The following is a 19,517-nucleotide window of genomic DNA, read 5'->3' on the forward strand; positions in this document are numbered from 1 at the left end:
AGGCTGCAATGATCTTTTTTTTTTTTTTTTTTGGCCAAAGTGACCTTTTTACTTTACTTTACTTTACGTTACTTTACTTTACTTTAAGAAAGAGACAGCAAGCAAGCAGGGGAGGGGCAGAGAGGGAGGGAGAGAGAGAGAATCCCAAGCAGATTCCACGCTGTCAGTGCAGAGCCTGATACAGGGCTCAAACTCCTCAAGCGTGAGATCATGCATGACCTAAGCTGAAGTCAAGACGTGGACGCTTAACCGACTGAGCCATCCAGGCGCCCCGTGCCACAGTGATCATTCCCTTCCATGCTTGAGACCCTCCAGCGGATTTCCGTTGCCCTTACAGTAAGGTCAGAGCTTCCTGACCTGGCTCCCGCCTACTTCTCTGTCCTTATCACCTCCCCGTCTTGCTCACCGAGCTCCGGCCACGTAGACCTCCTCTCTGCTCCTCAGGCATCCTGGCTGGTTCTCACCTCAAGGCCTTTGCAGTGGCCGTTCCCTCTAGCCGGAGGGCCTTTTTCCTAGGTGTATGTGTGACTGGTGGGGTCTCGGCCAGACATCAGCTCTGTTGCTGACCACGAACGGGAAACCTTGCTTCTACACACGGTCTCAGGACCTTCTCCCTCCTTCGCTTGCCTCCCTCAGTTCATAGTACTTATCATTGCTCTACCTGGTCTTATTTAGTTATCGACGTATGTCTGAATGTCTGTCTGTCTGCTTAATGAAATGTGAGCCCCTCGATTCCTTTTCACCATGCGCGCCTGCTGCCTTACATGGCAGGTGGGAGGTGCTCCATAAAATATTTCAGTGAGTGCAGGTGATCAAAAAATTAGAAAATTAGAAAGAGGGTAGTGATTCTTTAGAGTCCGAAAGATCCGGGTTCCGGTCTTTTTTCTGCCCCTTTGCTAAGGGATGCTGAATCTTTATGAGCCCGTTTCTTCATGTGTAACATGGGGTTAGCATTGCCTCACCTCCTCGTCTCATGGTGACGACTAAATGTAGTCAGTGTGGGGCACCTGGGGGGCTCAGTCGGTTAAGCGTTTCGATGCCGGCTCAGGTCGTGATCTCGCGGTTTTGGGGATCGAGCCCCACGTCGGGCTCCAAGGTGCTAGCTCAGAGCCTGCTGCCCACTTGGAATTCTCCCTCTCCCTCCTTCTCTCTGCCCTTTCCCTGCTCACGCTCTCTCTCAAGTCAATGAACTTAAAAAACGATGAATGTAGTCAGTGTATTTAAAGGATCTGACACACTTAAGCGCTTCACAAACGTCCGTTCGTCTCCCTTTACCCCTTTTCTCTGTGGCAGAGATTCTCAGGAAGGGTGTATCTACAATGTTTGGGCCTCTGGCGAGACCCTCGACTGAACCATTAAAAAGGTCCTGATCACAGTGATGGCTTAATGAATCCGTTTCTCAGATTCCTGGCAAAGTAACACTTGAAATGTTTTATTTAACAGCAACCCCACTTTAGTATATTGTAATGGCCTCTTTCGCCACCTCTTACTACCCATTTGTAAAGTCTTTTCCCTGGGCTTCACTGTGTGTTGTTTGTGGTGAGTAACAGGCCTCCTTTGGCTAGCTGAATAGCGATTGTCATTATTTTTAATCTATATTAAGGGAAGGAGAGGAAAGGAAAATTTAGTTTAACGTGCTTAAAGTACCAGAAATATTTTTAAAGTCTGGATTTACTAAATTTTAAGATGGGTTGTGTCGTCTAGATGATTCCATATTAGGAGTGAAAAACGCACCATACATTTTAATTTTGTTTTGTAAGCTGTTTGATTTTTTACCCTGCTTCGTCGTGCTGTGGCTGTGTGATTTGAATGGAATCGCCTCTGCCCCAGAGCTAGACGATGGGAATCCAGACAGCAGTAGGGCCTCCCGCTGCCGGTTGAGGGCTCAGCGGGGAAGGTGAGACCAGGGCTCATGCCCGAGTGGCGAGTGGCGGCAGGGACACCGGGAGGGGGACGGCCAGGGAGCCGTCTGTAGAGGCTGGAGGGATTGCAGAGAGAAGAGAGAGGGCGCAACATGGATGAGGGCCTCTTCCATCCCCTGTCACTACCACTACCGATTGCCCTGACCTCTCCTCCTGGTAACCCTTTCCTGGAAGTTAACAACAGCTCTCCCACTGGCCTCTCCTTTCCTTGCCCGCTCTGTTCCCTTTTTTCTTCTTTTTCTGCCTCAGTCTCCTGGTTTCTTCTTTCTTAAATGAGTCACTTTTTCACCTTAAATGAGTAGCTTTTTCTCCTTTATGTTTTAGATGACTTACACATACTTATTTAAATTTTTTTTTAATGTTTATCCATTTTTTGAAAGAGAGGGAGTGCTTGAGCGGGGAGGGGCAGAGAGAGAGGGAGACACAGAATCCGAAGCAGGCTCCAGGCTCCGAGCTGTCAGCACAGAGCCCCACGCGGGGCTTGAACTCATTAGCTGTGAGATCGTGACCTGAGCCGACGTCAGATGGTTACCTGGCTGAGCCACCCAGGCGCCCCTATACATAGTTATTTTAAAATCTTCAGGTTGCTTTATTGATATTATTTTCTTGAGTGTGAACTGTGATCTTTTGGGTTGTGGCCTGTCTGTCTGGTCTGTGCTTGGTTTGCCCGTGTAAGACAGCCAGTTCCGTCCCCCGTGCTTCGTCTTCCCCCTGTGGGGCGCTGCAGTCACCTCTGCTTGGCCCTCTGGCTCCTGAAATCTCCATGGTTTTCTCCACCATGTGTGGTTCTCCTCCTCAGTTTCTGACCTTTGGATAAATTGTACCTTGTCTTTGAGGCCTATAGTGCACCTTATAATATGTTTTTGTTAGGTATTTTTTGCTGTCACTTAAGTGTGTTTTGAGCAGGGTGGGTGAGTTTCCTGAATGTACTCACTCCTCCCCCTTGACAGAAGTCTCTCCGTTCATTCTTTCCACGGCAGCTAGAATCACCCCTGCAAAGCACACGAGTGACCGGGCACTCTGCCACAGAGCCTTGCAGTGGCTCGCCTTTGCTGTCACGCCTCAGTTCCCCCCTCCTGGCTTTCAGCCTCACCCCCTTACCCTCCAGCATGTCTCATCTGTGTTCCCCTTGTTTGCCTGGCCTAGAATGTCCCATTTCCCTTTGCCCTGGACACCTGGGATCGTGGCTCCGTAACCCATTAAAAGCTGTGCAGGGCCCATGTTTGCTTTTTTTACCCCGTGGGGCAATGATTTGTTGACATACCTTGTCTCCAACCCAGGCTAAGGCCTTGCAGGCAGTTTTGCACCCTCAGTGCCTGTCCCAGGGCCTAGCACAAGAAACACCCACAGGGATTCTTCTTGAACTGCTCTGCAGTCTTTTACATGCTGGCTTTGTTTGAGTTCCTGGGACAACAGAGCCTGAAGTAAGGATTCGGGTACAAGTGGCTTCCTGGGGATATGACTCCAGGGAGCAGAGTGAGTAAGGTAGGAATAGAGGCAAAGCCAGTAAGGGTTCCTGAGTGATCTGGTTGGTGCCGTGGGCGGCCGCAGCGTTGTCTCTCCAGACATTGGAAGATGGGGACGTTTCCCCAGTAGCTCTCTTCCCCCGCTGCTTGAGGGTTCCCCTCCACATGTAAACTGGTTCTCACTTCCCACTGCCCTGCCGGGGGATCAGGGAGCCCTGGAAAAGCTCCAGTGCAGCAGAGAAAGGCCAGGAGTGCTTGAGGCGGGACTGTCTGTGTCTCCAGGTGCCGTCCACACAGCATCCACGCAGACTGAGCTGGGGTCCACGGGAGCCTGGGGCATGTGGCCAGGGGCACGAAAGGACCTGCTACCTATACACCCTCTCGTTTAATCCTCATCGCTGTCCTGTGGCGGGGGAGCCTGACCTTCCAAAGAGTCGCTGAGTTAGAACTTGAAGCCATTTTCGTGTGATTTCAAAGCCACTGCTCTTCCTATTATGAGTGGTTCACAGCATCCCTTCATTCAGCACCTATTTCCTGAGCACTGACTGTGTACCGTGATGGGCCTGCTCACTGATGGGTCCACGAGGTTGGCTGGATCCACCGCAGCCGTATTTGCCCCTGGATGTAGGAATGGAGCTGGGGGCGGGCGGACCTTTCACTTGTCAACAACACTTGATGACCCTGTTTGCTCCTTTCTACGCCCAGCCTGCGTCCTTAGAGCCACGTGGCCCTCACCTGTATATACTTGTGTTAAATCAATTCTCCTCCTCTTGTCCATGAAATAGACAAGGTAGTACCCACCTTGTGTGGTCACATGAGGTGACCTGGGATAAAATCTTTGGTGTGGGTCCCGGCACTTGTTGGGCGGTCAGTGTGCTTAGTTTAATTAAGCAGGCTTTAGGCCAGTTGGGAAAACTTGGGACACTGGGTAGGGCACAAGAAAACCGAGTTCTTCTATTTCCTTCCCTTTTGGAAAAACAGGCCTGACCTTCTGAAAGTGCTGCGTGAACTACTTCTGGAACGAATATGCTTGGCAGAGCAGGGAGTTTCTGCAGAACACCTTGACGGTAAAACTGAGACGTCACTCAGGCAAATGGTTGTACAGCTGAGAGGTGAACTCGGACATTTCACCCGACCCAACTCGTTGTCCAAGTCTCACGATGAACTGAAGTCGCCTCGGACGGCCCGGCTAGAAATGGCAGATGAAGCATCCAAGCCGGAACTGAAAGATGCCTCTGTGCAGACCGTGACCGTGGAGGGTGACACGCTCGGATTCCAGCAGGAGGGCAAGAGAGAGGCTTGGGAAGAGAAGCCACCGGATGCCGTGCTCCACATGGAGGGTCAGCCGGAGAACTTGTGCACAATGTCAGGGAGGCACGTCACCCCCCTTGCCTTCCCCGGTGGGACCCACAAAGTAAGCTTGTTTGTATATTATTTATTAATTTCTTCTTTTATACAGAGGTAAGACTTCAAAACTCACCTCTGATCCCACTTGATTTATATAAAATCCAGTATCTCCCTCTACCTGTACTTAGTCTAGCCTCTACCTTGAGGTGTGTGTTTTGTCTTAACCTTCCCCCCAGCCCAGTCTTATTTATCTCTATAGTGTGACATTTATGCGGTTTCCTTATAGAGTCATATTTATGTATCTGTTTGTGTAGCTTTTTCTTTCATGCCGTGTACTAGGAACATCTTTCCTGGTAATGGCTTTGTAGAATTCCATCGTGGGGAATGTGCCAGAAATTGTATGACTTCCACCTCCAGGTGGACTCTTACTTTTGTAGGTTGCAGCGAAATTGTGATGACTTGAGTCGGGCCGAGTCGGGCCAAGAACCTAGGTTTTCTCCTACGCAGACTTTCTGGTGGAGAGGTACTTTTCTGTGAGCTTTGTCTACATTCTCGTATCCTTACAACACCTGTCAGGGCTGAGGAAGCCAGATTTTGAATGCTCGCAGGTAGCCAGCAGTTAAAGGGTGGAGCTGGGACAGCCATGCCCTTTCCCAGGCTGGCCCCCAGCTCCTGCTGGCCCAAAGTGGTAGGGTCCGGTTTTGTTGGGTGAGTGCATTTTGCTTCGGTCAAGATGCCGTCTCTATGCTTCTCCTCAAATACCATCACAGATGCCAGATTATTAAAAGCCAGGCTCTCTTGGCAGTGTTCGATTGGACCTTTTACTGAAATCCTCCTGGGCCGAGGGGTTGGGGTTGGTTGGTCCCCGCAGCAGGGGGATGTGAGTGTTCTGGTGGAGAAGTAGGTCATGTTTCTAATAGAGCTCCAGCGATGGCTGTTGGTGTTCTTGTTTCTGATGGGTGTTTTGTATCTGAGAAATCAGCTGTACACACTGCTTCATAGCATCAGAATGGAGAATTAAGTTTATTTTCTGACCACTAAATTACTGCTTTTGTGCATACCAAAGGGAGTTAGATATATCATTAGCAAAATTGCTTTTGATTGTTTTAAATTATGCACCAAAACTGTAATTTCTAGAAAAGGGTTTTCTAAAGATATCAGTAAAGACAAAAAAAAAAAAAAAAAGACACTGCCATTATATTAACGGTACTCCAGATGCAAATTTGTGCAATTTGGCTGGGATAGAAACGCTCTCATCTGCCCCCAGCCCTGTTAGTTTGTACCTGTGTATTAGGAAAGCTAGGTGTTGTTTTTTTTTTTCTCCCAGTTTATGCGGGGGATAGCCTCCTTTGTGTAGGAAAATTGCAAAATTGAATGAACTTATTAATTTCCCTGAATATATTTAAAAACTATTTACTTATTTATTTTTTAGTTTGGAGTTCTCCTTCTTGCTCGTGTCTTCAAAAGGAAGGCAACTGTGTTTATTTTTTAGTGTCTTCTGTTTGTGCCAGGATTGTTTGTGCTAGATCATCACATTTAATCTCAGGAAGCAGATGAGGTAGGTAGGTATTCCCTACATTTTACACATGAAAAATACAAGCCCGGAAAGGCTCAGAAAATGGTCCAGAGCGCGTCGGCTGCTAGGAGGAAGAGTAGGGCCGGAGGCCGGAGGCCAGCTTCAGAGGCAGACAGGGATATTCTACACAAACCTTTCCCAGGAAGGGAGGAACCCTCTTGTCACCATTCCAGACGTACCTGGGATTGCTTCAGGCCTGACCGCTCACCTTTCTCAGTGGCTCGGATGGGACGGGTGTGACCGGAACCTGAGGCTGGCGCAGTGGCGACTTGAGGAAGTGCGTGGCGAGCGCCGGCTAGTGCCTCGTACGTGGCCGTGTGTGTGCAGGTCGAGCCCGGTGTGTGAGCCTTCCTGGCCCGCTTCCACCGCCAAGTGAGGAGTCCCGTCATGACATCTTTAATAAGGTGGTAGGTGGGACTCCGCTCAGCGTCCATAAGGTAGCATTTTGTGCGGTGTTATTTTAGAACCCGCGTTAGGTTGACTGACGGCAGTCTTCCAGCCTGAAATTGGCTTTGGCATTTGTGTACTTGCAGATATCTTTTCTCCTGCCATATGACACACAGATTTGGATCTAAGAATAAAGATTGGTGGAGACTGAGGACCAAGCAATTGACTGTTATTTTCCAGTCCTCTCTGATGAGGCATGCACTTCCTCCCAGCTGGTCCCCTTCACCACCTCAGACTGTTCTTGTCCTTGAACCTGTTCTCTTCCCTCGAATTTCAGGACAGAGAGTGTCTCACTTTCCTTAACTGAGCAGCAGAGGCTGAAGAGCCGTTGCGAGGTCCACATCTCTAACCTTCTCGTCGTATGGCCTCGGACGGGTTGTTTGACATCTCGGTTCTTGGTCTGGGAAATAGGCTTGGTAATTTCTGTTATCCTGCGAGCTCTGAGAATGCAGTTTGCCTGAGGACTGTGGGAGAACGTGCTCGAAAGCATCGTACATCCTAGAATGTGCAAGCAGGGCTCCTGCCTCCCTTTTCCTTCTTGGGAGACCTTGCTGATTTCATCATTCCCAGGGTCCCAAGTATTTCCTGTTTTCCTCTCAGGTTCCTTCTCTTCCGCTTAAAAAAACTAAAAAGAATAATAGCTTCATTGAGGTATAATCCACCTACAGTTTATCCGTTTAAAGTATGTAGTTGCACTGGTTTGTTTTGTTTTGTTTTTGTACGTACAGAGAGTTGTGGAACCATTACCGTAATAAGTTTTAGAACATGTTCATTATCCAGAAAAGAAACCCTGACCCATTAGTGGTCACTTGCCATTTCCCCCCGTCTGCCCTAGCTGTCGGCAACCACTAATCTGCTTTCTGTCTTTCTATGTTTGCCTATTCTGGATATTCATATGAATGCACTCATACGGTGTGTGATGTTTGGCGACTGCTTCCACTCAGCGTAATGTTTTCAAGGTGCATCCGTGCTGTAGTCTCTGTTAGTACTTCATTTCTTTTTATTGCCAGACGACAGTCCATTGTATGGATGTAGCACATTTAATTTATGCATTCGTCAGTTGATGGTCATTTGACCTGTTTCCACTTTTCAGGCATTATGAATAATGTCGCTGCGAACGTTCACGTACTACAGGTTTTTGTGTGGACGTGTGTTTTCATTTCTCCTGGGTGAATACCTAGGAGTGGAATTGCTGGGTCAGGTAGTAACTCTGTGTTTAACCTTTTTTTTTTTTTTTTTTTTTTTTAATTTTTTAAAAAATACCTATTTATTTTTGAGAGAGAGACAGAGTGAGCCTAGGGGAGGGGCAGAGAGAGAGGGAGACACGGAATCCGAAGCAGGCTCCAGGCTCCGAGCTGTCAGCACAGAGCCCGACGTGGGGCTCGAACCCACAAACCGTGAGATCATGACCTGAGCTGAAGTTGGACGCTTAACCAGGTGGGCCCTCCGGCGGCCCTCTGTTTAACCTTTTGAGAAGCCACCAAACTGTTTTCTAAAGCGGCTGCTCCTAGTTTACATTTTCACCAGAAACATGATAAGTTCCAGTGTTTCCACGTCCTTGCCAACACTTGTTATTATTTTGATTATAAGCTGTCCTGATGGGTTGGGAGTGGCAATATTTCACGGTGATTTGATTTACATTTCCCCGGTGATTAATGATATTGAACATCTTTTCATGTGTTTTTGGCCATAACTCCATCTCCTTTTGAGAAATGTCTGCCAGATCCTTTGCCCATCTTTTAATTGAGTTATTTGTGTTTTTTGTCACTGAATTGTAAGAGTAGTCCGTATATTCTAGATTTGGTCCCTTTCCCCAGCTTTTGAATATATTTAAAATTCTCCACACTCAAAAGGCCCCCCATTTGGCCTCTTAAATTATTTTTTTGTATGTTAGTTCCACAAATAGTTGAGTACCTACCATGTTCTTGTGGTGAAGGCTGTGGGTAGAGCATGACCAAGAAATGCGGAGTTCCTGAGCGCTGGAGCTTGTAGGCCAGGGCAGAAGACAGACGAGTAATTGCACAGGCATTTAGTTATAATGGTACCAGTGTAGGGGGTGGTGAGCGTCCTTAACAGAGAGACCTGACCTGGTCTTGGAAGTCAAGGCCCATTCTCCCGAGGAAGGCACCTGCGCGCTGAGTCCTAATGTTGTATTGGGATTACGCGAGGGGTGGGGGTCGGCAAGAAAGAGTGTTGTAGACACAGGAGGTGGTGTTGGCCAAGGCCCTGGGCTGGAAAGAACACAGACACTGAGGAACTGATAGAAGGTGAGTGTGGGGGCATAGGGAAGCAGGAGAGGGGCAGTGACTCTGCGTGGAGGCTGTGGTGAGGATTTTGACCTTTGTCATAAGGGAGCAGGGAAGCATTACAACAGTTTTAAGCAGAGGCCAGGAATGGTAGGTTTGCCTTGCCCGCCGCAGTGGGGAGAGTGGACTCGAAAGGCCAGGGCTGGATGGGGGAGGGCGCTCAGGAGGTGGTTGCCGTGGCTAGGTGAGCACCAGCTGCGTCTTGGGGCTGGTGGGGGGCGAGGAGAGCCGAAAGACCTCAGAGACGACTCGGGGGCAGGGATCCGTGGAGCCCGGCGAGTGGGGCGCGTGGGTGATGAGCGTAACGGGCAGTCTGATAAGGACTCGCGGGTTTGGGATGCACGGTGAGGGGGTGGTAGCGTGATTCACAGGGAGTGTTGAGGCGGCGTGGCTTTGGGGCGGGGGCTGGGGTGGCGCGAGCGAGGGGCTGAGGGCTGGGCTGGCCAGTGGAAACGAAGGTGCCCACACCAGGCGGGTGGGGAGATCTGAGCCCGCCCGGGCGGTAGCCGCGGGGTCAGTGACTCGGTAGCCAGGGAGAACTTCGGTGGGAGGTGGTTCTGGTGGCCTCGCAGGGGCGGGAAGCAGGTTGGCTTAGACCGAGGGGCGGGGCGGGGGGAGGAAATAGAGAAGGAGCAAGAAGGTGCTCCTCAGAAGATCGTGTTGAGGACAGGACTGCCGTGTATTGAGCATCTGCCGTGTCCGGAGACGGTGGGCCAGGGCCAAGCGGGTGTCGACGAGGAAAAGCTTGGTGGCGGCCAGTCAGACGAAGAACCTGCCAAGACACGAATTCTGCAGACCGGGAGATAAACTTAGATGCCACTGTAGGAACCAGAAGTGTGGACGGCCGGCTTGAATCCTGTTGTACGAGGTCGGCCTGAGGACGTGTTGCCTGCGTGACCAGAGGACGTATACTCATTGTCCTTTTCGTGTGTCTCTTCAGGATGCCAAGAAGTCCCGCTTGCCCATCCTGATAAAAGCGTCCCGGTCATTAGGAAATGTGTACCGCCTCCCCGCCACCCAGGAGCTGGTGACCCAGCTGCAGGGCCAGGTCCTGCAGCTGCAGGGGGAGCTGAAGGAGCTTAAAGTCCGCAACAGGCAACTTCGCCAAAAGTTAATTCTGGCTGAAGCGATGACGGAGGGGAGGCCAGCGCCAGACAAAACGCTCCTGAAAGGTAAGCACCGGGAGAAATGTGTTCTCCGTGCGCGAGACAAATGACCCGATAGAGCTGCTGGAAATGTCAGCCTTGTTGTGTAGAACTGCGGTAAGCTTGAGTATAAATTTTATGAATTACAGTGATTAATCTTGACTCTTGACAAACACACAATCAAAGGAACACAATAAGGGAAATGAATCTATTGTTTTCATTTATTCTGGAGTCCGCGTGAAGGGGACTTGTACGCGCTCGCGGGTCTTGTGAGGTCACCGCTGCCTTCACTTGGGGTGGTCTGCGGGTACCCCGGCTGTGGGATGATTTCAGTCTGGGTTTTTGTGGTTTTTTTTTTTTTTCTGGCTTTGTCTGTGGAAGCCTCAGGCATATGGGTAAGTCACGTGCGTAAGAGAGAATCCTCGTGGTGGGGTTTTCTAGAATGTCCAGGCTACATCACTTTGGGTTCCTGAGGGCTAATTCCCAGCCCTGTTGACCTTACGTCTTCCTCTGGAAGTGACCTGCCTCCCCACCCACTTTGAATCTGCTGTTTCTGCACTCGTGGGAGCCCCCAAAATGGAGGGCCCCTGGGTTAAAATGTGTCCAGGTTAGACTGCATAGACTCGGAGGGAGCGTGTGAGATAGCGTCCCCTCGGCTGGAACAGTGACAGTGATTTGGGGCCACCACCCCTTCGAGAGTCTGAAGAAAGCTGCCAGCCGTTACCAGAGAGCAGTGTAGGTGAGCACACGGGTAAGTGTCGTACCTCGTTTTCAGAGGCTTCGTGAGTCCACAAAAGCACACGTGCACTCCTGATTTTGAACTTCTGCTGCAAGCAAATGATAGGAACACCCAATACCAAGCAGTCTTTGATTTATCTATTCAGAAAGCAGTGGTTACATCCTCCTGTGTGCCCGGCACCGTTGTGGGCCCTGGGGAGATCATGAACAAAACCGGTGACCTAAGTGTGTGGACAGCTTCCCTTCCTGTTGTGGGGAGGAAGACAATAAGCCGATAAGCGGACAAGCTGTATGTGAGATGGCAGGTGCTGTGGGGAGAGAGAGAGAAAGCAGGGTCAAGGGCATGGGTAACGTGGAATGGGGTAGAGTTTGCTACCACACATGGAATGAGCCTCCCTGCTGAGGGGACATTGGAGTGGAAAACGGGAGGAAATGAGTGGAATCGTCAGTCAGCTTGGAAAGTGCGTCTTTGGCAGAAGGAGCAAGGGCGCAGGCCCTGACGTTGCTTTGAATTTGGGCAGTTGGTTGAGTAAGAAGGCCAATTATGTGGCTGGAGTGGAGTGAGAAAGAGGAAGAGGGAAAGAGGTCAGGGAGGCCCTAGGAGGTCGTTCTAGGGCTTTGTCTTTCGCCCAGTTAAGACGGGAAACTGCTGGAGGGTTTGGAGCGGCAGAGTCACATGACCCGACTGCAGCTTTATAGCTGGACTGGCAAACTGCGGCCTCTGGGCCATCCATGCTCGCTGCCTGCCTTTAAGTTTTACCGGAACACAGGAACATTCCTCCGCATCCTGTCTGTGACTGCTTTTGCGCTCGATAGCAGAGTTGCGTGGTTGTGATGGAGGCCGTGTGGCTCGCAGAGGCTAAAATATTCTGTATTTGGCCCTTTGAGAGAAGCGGGCCGACCTGTGCTTTAAAGGATCACTTGTAACGTGAGCCATCAAATGATGGTGGGGAAGGCCGCAGGAGAAGCAGGTGGAGGCGGGCACTGGATGTCTGGTTTTGGTCTGACTTGAGATGCCTGTTGACCATCCCCGTGGAGATGCCAGGTTGGCACTCGGAGATGCAGGAGTCTGGAGTCGAGGGGCTGGATCTGGGCTGGGGCTTTGAACTTAGCAAATGCCAACCTGTTGCTGGTCTTTGGAGCTCTGAGGCTTGGAGGCCTGGTGAGCAGACCCTGGAACTGAGACTGGACCGTGGTGGGTGGAGCCCAGACGGAGAAGGAGCAGCCAGAGAGGCAGGGAGGGAGCCATGAAAGGGTGCCATCCAGAAGCAGAGTGAAGAGCAGGCTCACTGTGTCGAATATTGTCAATACGTAAGGCAAGAATGGCGGATTGGCCTCGGGATTAAGGAACAGGAAGCCATCACCGGTGACCTTGAAGGGAGCTGCGTCCCTGGCGTGGCCGGGCCTGCCTGCCACAGGTTCCAGAGGCAGGCCCGGCCAGGCCAGGGACACAGCTCCCTGAGAGCCAGTGGAAGAGAGGAACCGAGACGGCAAGAAGAGACGGCTGTGAGGGATTTTTACCGTAAGGCGGTATGGACAGGCAGGGCAGTTAGGAGCCGCGTTGTCAGGGAGTCTCAAGGGATTCGGTGGATCGGGACAGTGGGGACTGCGGCAAGGTGGGTAGTCACGACTACGGCCTGGGAGCGTGAGCCACAGAGCTGGAGTGTTTAGGGGAGAGGTCATGATCCGGAAGGGTCCGCGAAGAGTGAAGGCACCTAGGCTCTTCCAGGTCTGTGATGACAGGGGTATGTGGGAAGGAAACATCCAGTCCTGGGGGCGCTGTGGGAGAGGCAGTGTCGGGGTGCCGTCCAGGTCCTTGGAGCGAGGGGCAAGGTGCATGTTCAGGGAGGAGATTGAGGTTATTCGGGATTTTGCCATCGAGGAGTTTGCTTTCTGGGGTGGGAGACTGCATCCGGTTAGGGGATTGCCAGGGTGGTTCAGGGCTGGGCCATGACTGGGAGTCTTGGGCTTCCTGTGTCAGTGATGAGAGAAGCACCTGTTGTTTGTTCGGCCTCACTGCCCACTTTAAATGCAAGATTAGGGGCGCCTGGGTTGCTCAGTTGGTTGAGCACCGGCTTCAGCTCAGGTCACGATCTCACGGTCCGTGAGTTCGAGCCCCGCGTCGGGCTCTGTGCTGACAGCTCAGAGCCTGGAGCCGGTTTCGGATTCTGTGTCTCCCTCTCTCTCTGACCCTCCCCCATTCATGCTCTGTCTCTCTCTGTCTCAAAAATAAATAAACGTTAAAAAAAATTTTTTTTAAATGCAAGATTAATTGATTCTTCTTCACAGTCCTCGAGGCAGGAATAGTCATTATCCCCGTTTGTCTGTTGTTGAGGCCACAGTTTCAGAGATAAAGTGACTTGGCTGCGGTCATACTGCCACTAACTTCCGGCGGTAGATTTGCACCAGCCTGCCTGATTTCGAAGCCTGTGCCCTTTACTGCTTCATAAAGCCTCGTGTCTGATACCTCACGTATGGATTTTCTGATGATCTGTAGCGTATGGTGTTTTCCATTTATGTTTAGGTTCTCGGGTTCACCTTAGTGGAGGTTTCAAGATAGTTGGGGCTTTGGCATACTGCTCTTTCCTTCCCCCCTCCTTTCCCACTTTGTTTCCATCCATCCATCCATCCATCCATCCAGACATCATTCATGCATTCAGTGGATATTCCCTGAGCACCTGCTGTGTGCCAGCCTCGTGCACTGGGTGTAGGAGAGAGACAGAGACAGAGAGACAGAGGAATGAGATAGTCTCAGTGCCTTCTGAGAACTCCCTGTCCAGTGGGAAGGGGGCAGAGAATTAAACACATCAGTGTGGGGCAGAAGCGGGGGGCACTTCAGGGAGGAAAGATTTTCACGGCAAAGGTGACTCAGCCCAACAGAGGCCCTGGCACTTTGCCCAGAGCTTGCCGTATGCACTTACCAATGTTTTTGTTTCTTGCTGAGACACCAGGGTGCCTCAACCAGGTGCTGCTCCCGCGGTTTCCCAGGAGACCCCCGAGGCCTCTCTCTTCCAGGGGAAAAGTGGGCATGAGTCTATAGAATTCATTTTCTCACTCATAGTTTTTTGAGAGCCTAGACTTAAACCATTTCAGACAAGCTGCAGTATATTTATGCTTTTTATGTCCTCTTATGGCAGCTCGATAGATTAATTTTATCTTATAAATTGCATTTTGCCTCCCCAGTGTTTTTATTTTCCCCGTTGTATCTTTGTGTTCTTCTCAGTTGCTTGGCTAAGTTTCAAGTCTACGGTTTTATTTATTTTTCCTTCTCTTCACGAACGCCTGTAGCCCAGCCCCTTGTGGGAGCAGCCTACCAGGACAGCCCAGGAGAGCAGAAAGGAATTAGAACCATGGCCTGTGTCTGGAGAGACAAGGAAGGGGACAGTTATCAGCACACCAGCCACGAGACCGTCAGAATTCAGCCTCTGTGTGTGTCGAACAGCTTCCGTGTGCCAGGCACTCCTTGGGGTCTTGTATAGAAAAAATTGTCACTAAGCCCTGCAACAGGCTTCTTAGGACATCATCATTATTCCCACTTAACACATGAGGAAATTGAGGTTTTTAGAAAGAATTGATCCAGGTCACCCAGCTGGTAAGCGGATAGACGAGCGGAGGTCTGGTAGACTGTGTGTCCGAGCTTACCGGTCTGTCTGGCACGCTTTCCTCCCAGGCCGTGGACTGGGTCCTGGCGGGCATGGTACGTGCTCTCAGGGACCTCACAGCCCAGCAGGCAGGCAGTTCTCTGTGTGGTGCTGGCTGGGTTAGGTTAGGTGTGCCCCACCGGCCTCCGGCTGCCCAGGAGGGGGGTAAGAGGTGAGCCCGAGCTGACTCCTGGTTTGTGGGGTTTGTCAGGCAGGCCGGTGGGAAAGGTACAGAGACATGAGTGAGGTCCCAGGCAAGTCACATCTATTTCTTCTTGGCAGTATAAAGTATTCTAAGCATACAGAGAATCACAAAGGGTGATAAAAGAATATTCACGTTCCCATTCATCCAGAATGAATAAATGCTTACATTTTTTCTTTTTACCTTACATCCATCCCCCTCTGCCTTTGTTAAAAAAAAGGAGTCACCTTTCATCTGGACCTAATTCACTCCGTAAGAAATAATTATCTTCAGGAATCCTAAATTTGTCATGGGGCGGCTATGAGAACACCGTCTCTGGGGAAGCACTGAGTTACGATGTCCGCTTCCCCGAGGCCTCCAGTCAGTGCACTGAATACCTGGTCACATGCTTCTGAAGGTTGTGGGCTTTGAGGAGAAAGCCACTCTACCAGGCAGTAAAGTACTCTTAGCTGAATTGTAGAAAGTTCCAGAGCTGTAGTATTTCCTCCAACACAAATAAGTGGTCCTGGAGACATCTTTTGAGTTCTTGTTCACAGCCAGTTGGTTACTAAAGGCTTCGTGTCGAACTGGCAGTTTCCTTTTCCCTCCCAAATCCCCATCATTGGTGACCTTCTTTCCTTTTTCTGAATGTGCTTCTAGAACTTTGCACGTGCTGTTGCCCCTGCCTGAATTTCCCCCCTTCAGTTGAGGCCTAGCCGAGGCCCCTGCCTTTTAGGTCTCGGCTTAGATGTCATTGTCCAGGGAAGGCCTTCCTGAATCCCTCAGTTATTTAGACACTCCTGTTGGCCTCCCAGGTTTTGGTCTGATTCCACAGATGTTATTGGCCTTCACACTGAGGGTTGAGGATTGCCCCTCCCCGCTCGTGCACCCCTGCTACGGGAGACTCCAGGCGTGGGAGGGGTAGACACATCAGGAGGTGGTGGCGTTCAGAGTTGGAGGCAGGTGGCCAGGCTTTGAAGGAGGGGCTGTGCTGCTTACTCGCCCTGACCCTGGGGCAGGTTCTTACCTCTCTAACTAAACCTCGAGTTCCTCTTCTGTAAAATGGGGACACTGGTGATGCCTCGCTGGACTGTCGCGAAGACTAAATGGCTATCACAGGCGAGGTGCGTGGCGCTCGGCGGTAGGCCAGGTCCTGCCATAGTTACGTGTCCCGAGGCCTTTCTGAATGTGCTTCTAGAATTTTCTAGAGCCTTCAGGCTCACACCACATACTACAGCTTGTGATCCTCCCTGTCCCACACCCGCAGTGCAGTGATTTCTGATGAAATATCTGCCTTTGGCCCTTCATCGAGGGCTGCTGGGCCGCGAGTGGCAAAGCCACACTGCAGAGCCCATGCTGGGCCGCGAGACGTGCCGGATACCGGCCTTGGCACTGGGCCACCGCCTCCTCGCTGCTGCTGAACACCAGGTGCTGTGGATTGGGGGCGCTTCCAGAGTCGAAGTTACGAATGCCGAGTGTGTGAGTGTGAGACTGGTCGTGCCGTAGGGTCAAAGCCTCCGGTGGAGGGTAAGTGTTGTGCGAGCGGGCATGCCGTCCCCGCCATCCTGAGATGCACGTGCCCCTAAACGTCAGAGCTGGCCGCGGTCTGCACCACGGCAGGACGTTTGTGTGGGTCTTACGTTTGTCTCTGCCTCATGATTACTTAATGAAAATCATCAAAACTGATCATTATTCCCCTGAGTGAACATTGCGTCTTGCCATGAGATTCCACTGTCATGAGGTTGTTATGGCAGAGATACTTCCTTGACTTGGAAGGTGATCTACTGGGGAAAAGGCCTGCTGAGATGTCTCGCTCTGTCTCTGTCTCTTACACTCATTCAGCCGGCGGTTACTTACTGAGTCCCTTGTCTGCCCCAGGCCCCGGGCCAGGCCCTGGATTGCAGAAGGACATGCCTGCACGTGAGAGAGCGCGGGGACTGGCGACTGTCACACATTTTGTGCAGTAGAAATGCTGTGCGGGGAATGCTTCCTTTAGGTCATGGAGCAGCTGCTTTCTAAAATAAAAAGAGTTATTTTATGGTATTTGCGTCGTGAACAGAGAGATAAGAAGGGGCTTACAGCCACGAGGAACAGTTGCGGAACCCAGAAATTGGAATATACAGTCTGCCGAGGATTCTGGTGCGCTTTTCCTTCTGAGAGCTCCCCCAGGCCCTGCTGTCCAACCCGCACGGCTGCTTAGGCAGCGCTTCCCCTGGTCCTCAGCCCCGGCTCTCAGGCCTCCTGCCTCCTGCCATCAGCATCCTCTTCCATCTTCAGACAGTTTCAAGGAAGCAAAGAGTATCAGCATTAGCTGGGTTCCTTCACCACTGCGAGCCAGATGCTTTTTGCAGAGCTGTTGTGCCGTGTGATCCTAAGAACACAGCAAACACAACCCTTCACAGTAAGCGATGTTCTTTCCATGCAGCTCGTGAAGCGACTGAGGCTCAGAGAGGTTAAGGAACTTGCCTAAGGTCCCGCAGCTAGTAAGTGGCACAGCCAGAGTGGGAAACCAGATCTGTTGGATTTTGAAGATGGGTTTTTCTCCTGTATTCTACTGCCTCCTAAGTATTCAGCAACCCTTCTATCGAGCTGAGGCTTCCCCGCACATGGGGTAGTGTGGTATGTGATTAAGGACAGGAGCTCTGGACTCGGGCCTGAGCTTGAAGCCTCATAACAGGCACCCTGGGCATCTTTTTGGGGAAACTGAGGTTCTGGGACATTAGATTACTTGCCTAAGGCGACGGAGTCAGCAGGTGGCAAAGCTGGGTGTGAGCCCCCTGCTCTTTGGTTTCAGAGCTCCGCATTCTTTCTCAGCACCGCCCCAGCGCTTAGACAAGTTTGGCCGCACTTCTGGGGATTTAAACTAGCTGCCAGGAAGTATTTCCCGGCAGGGTCGTGCATCAGTGAAACGGCTCACCGCGGGGGACATCGTGGCACCTCCTGGAAACTGTTAGACGTGGAAATGAAAAGAAGACTCCCATCAGGGATGGGTTTTAGAATTACTGCTCTTAATGGTACTTCACGCACTCCCCGGTATCTCTCAGGCCTGCACTGACTTCTGGTCTGGGCTAAGGACTGTACCAGGCACTGGGAACGTGAAGGTGAAAGGCCAGCCCCTCCTGGGAAGGAGGGAGAGAGGAATCCAAATAAACAATTGCTAGGTAGATAAATAAGCAAGCCGATGTAGTTCCTCTGGCAGCACCCTGCATGTGGAATGTTTGTCCCGGGCAAGACGCGTAAGGGGCTGTGGAAGCACAGAAAGGAGGGACTGTTGTGCACAGTTTGAAGGTGGGCTTGCAGAAGGAGCATTAGATCTGGATGTTGGAGGATGAGTAGGAGTTTGTTGGGTAGGTGTAGAGGACCAGGCATATTCCAGGCAGAGGGAACAGCACGTGCAAAAGCATGGGGGCACAAAATAGCCTGGTGTGTGCAGGGAATTCTGGCTAATTTAGTAGGGCATCTCCATAGGTGGCGTGAGGGGATATTCCTGGGAAGCCTGCCCAGAACTAGATCGTGGAGGGTCTCAGATGCTGTAAGAGGGCGTTTGGGTTTGATCCTCAGGATAGTGGGGTTATCGATGGATTTTTGGTGGGTGTTGGTGGTTATCATGGCCAAGCTTACTTTTCAGAGTAGTTACTCTGAGGAAGAGGGTAAGAGGAAGGACTAGGGTCAGAGAGGCTTGTTAGGCTGTGGCCGCACAGGGCCAGGGGGTGGGGGGGTGGGTGGCTTTCAGCAAAGGAGGTACTGATATACACTTGTCTGATTTACAGACTCTGAAATTTACCAGCCCGATGGCCTTGCCGTCTTGCCAACGTGCAATGAGAATCCTTCTGAAGATTTTCCGGGCCCGACCTCAGTAGCTACTTACTTGAGTCAGCTTCCCACTAAAGTCCGCGTGATTGGGACCCACCAGTCGGAGAACGTTGGCACCTCGGGTGATGCAGAAAACTTAAAACAGAAAATCTGTGACTTGGAAACTGAGCTCGAGGGCTACCGGAATTTCTTATTTCAGCTTCAAAAGCACTCCCAGTGCAGTGAGGCCATTATCACAGTTTTGTGTGGGACAGAAGAAGCGGCCCAGGATGCCTTGAACAAGCCCAAGGGTAGTACCGACGAAGAAGAAATGACCTTTTCAAGTTTGCAGCAGGTTCGGTATGTGAAACACATGAAGATCCTTCATCAGCTGGCTCCAGAGGTGACCGACGGTGGGCTGCTGGAGGGCCTCAGACGGCAGCTGGTGGATCAGGAGTGTCAGCTGCAGAAGGAGCAGAACTTGAACGTGGAGCTTTTCAGTGAAATCCGTAACCTGCAGAATAGGTTCAGAGATCTCTCCCCCTCCAGGTACATCCCACCTCTGCTTCTTCCACGGTGGCAACCTGCAGTTCCCCCACGTTGCCTCTAGGTCGGAGCCCGTGAGCGAGGGGGGCGGGGGGATGCTGCTCGGTGGGTTGTGGTTGTGGGTTGTGTGCCGGGCAAGGCTCGATGGTGGGTTTAGGGCAGGTGGGCCCGATGGAGAGGTGAACGCGAGGCCACAGGGAGCGGTGGCCGTACAATTCTTGTGTTGTGTCTTCCGGAATTGGCAGAACAGATTTTGCCCTCCTCAGGCTGGGAACGGGGTGAAGGTATTATGCCAGCCACTCGGGGAGTCCTGGTACGTTTGCTGAACGGCAGTGTTTCCTCCTGGACCCCGTTATTGGCCTTTACTGCGGGGTTGAAACTGATGTCCTAGCCGGGGTAGGAAGGATATA

The 19,517-nt window shown here is 51.3% G+C and overlaps 1 protein-coding gene across 6 annotated transcripts in view; it reads left to right on the forward strand.

Annotated features, from left to right (window-relative positions):
• The window catches only part of CDK5RAP2 (CDK5 regulatory subunit associated protein 2), a 171,121-nt gene that overhangs the window by 106,209 nt on the left and 45,395 nt on the right, over positions 1–19,517 (forward strand). For all 6 annotated transcript variants that reach the window (XR_007146266.1, XR_007146265.1, XM_047829741.1 and 3 more), the window contains 3 exons: positions 4,370–4,802; positions 10,005–10,236; positions 18,540–19,110. Coding sequence is in view for 4 of the 6 variants with exons in the window: in XM_047829741.1 (XP_047685697.1) it covers positions 4,370–4,802; positions 10,005–10,236; positions 18,540–19,110 (1,236 nt within the window). In the remaining 2 variants the exon portion in view is untranslated. The remainder of the gene's footprint in view (positions 1–4,369; positions 4,803–10,004; positions 10,237–18,539; positions 19,111–19,517) is intronic.

This window comes from Prionailurus viverrinus, chromosome D4, assembly GCF_022837055.1.
Source record: "Prionailurus viverrinus isolate Anna chromosome D4, UM_Priviv_1.0, whole genome shotgun sequence".
Taxonomy (NCBI): domain Eukaryota; kingdom Metazoa; phylum Chordata; class Mammalia; order Carnivora; family Felidae; genus Prionailurus; species Prionailurus viverrinus.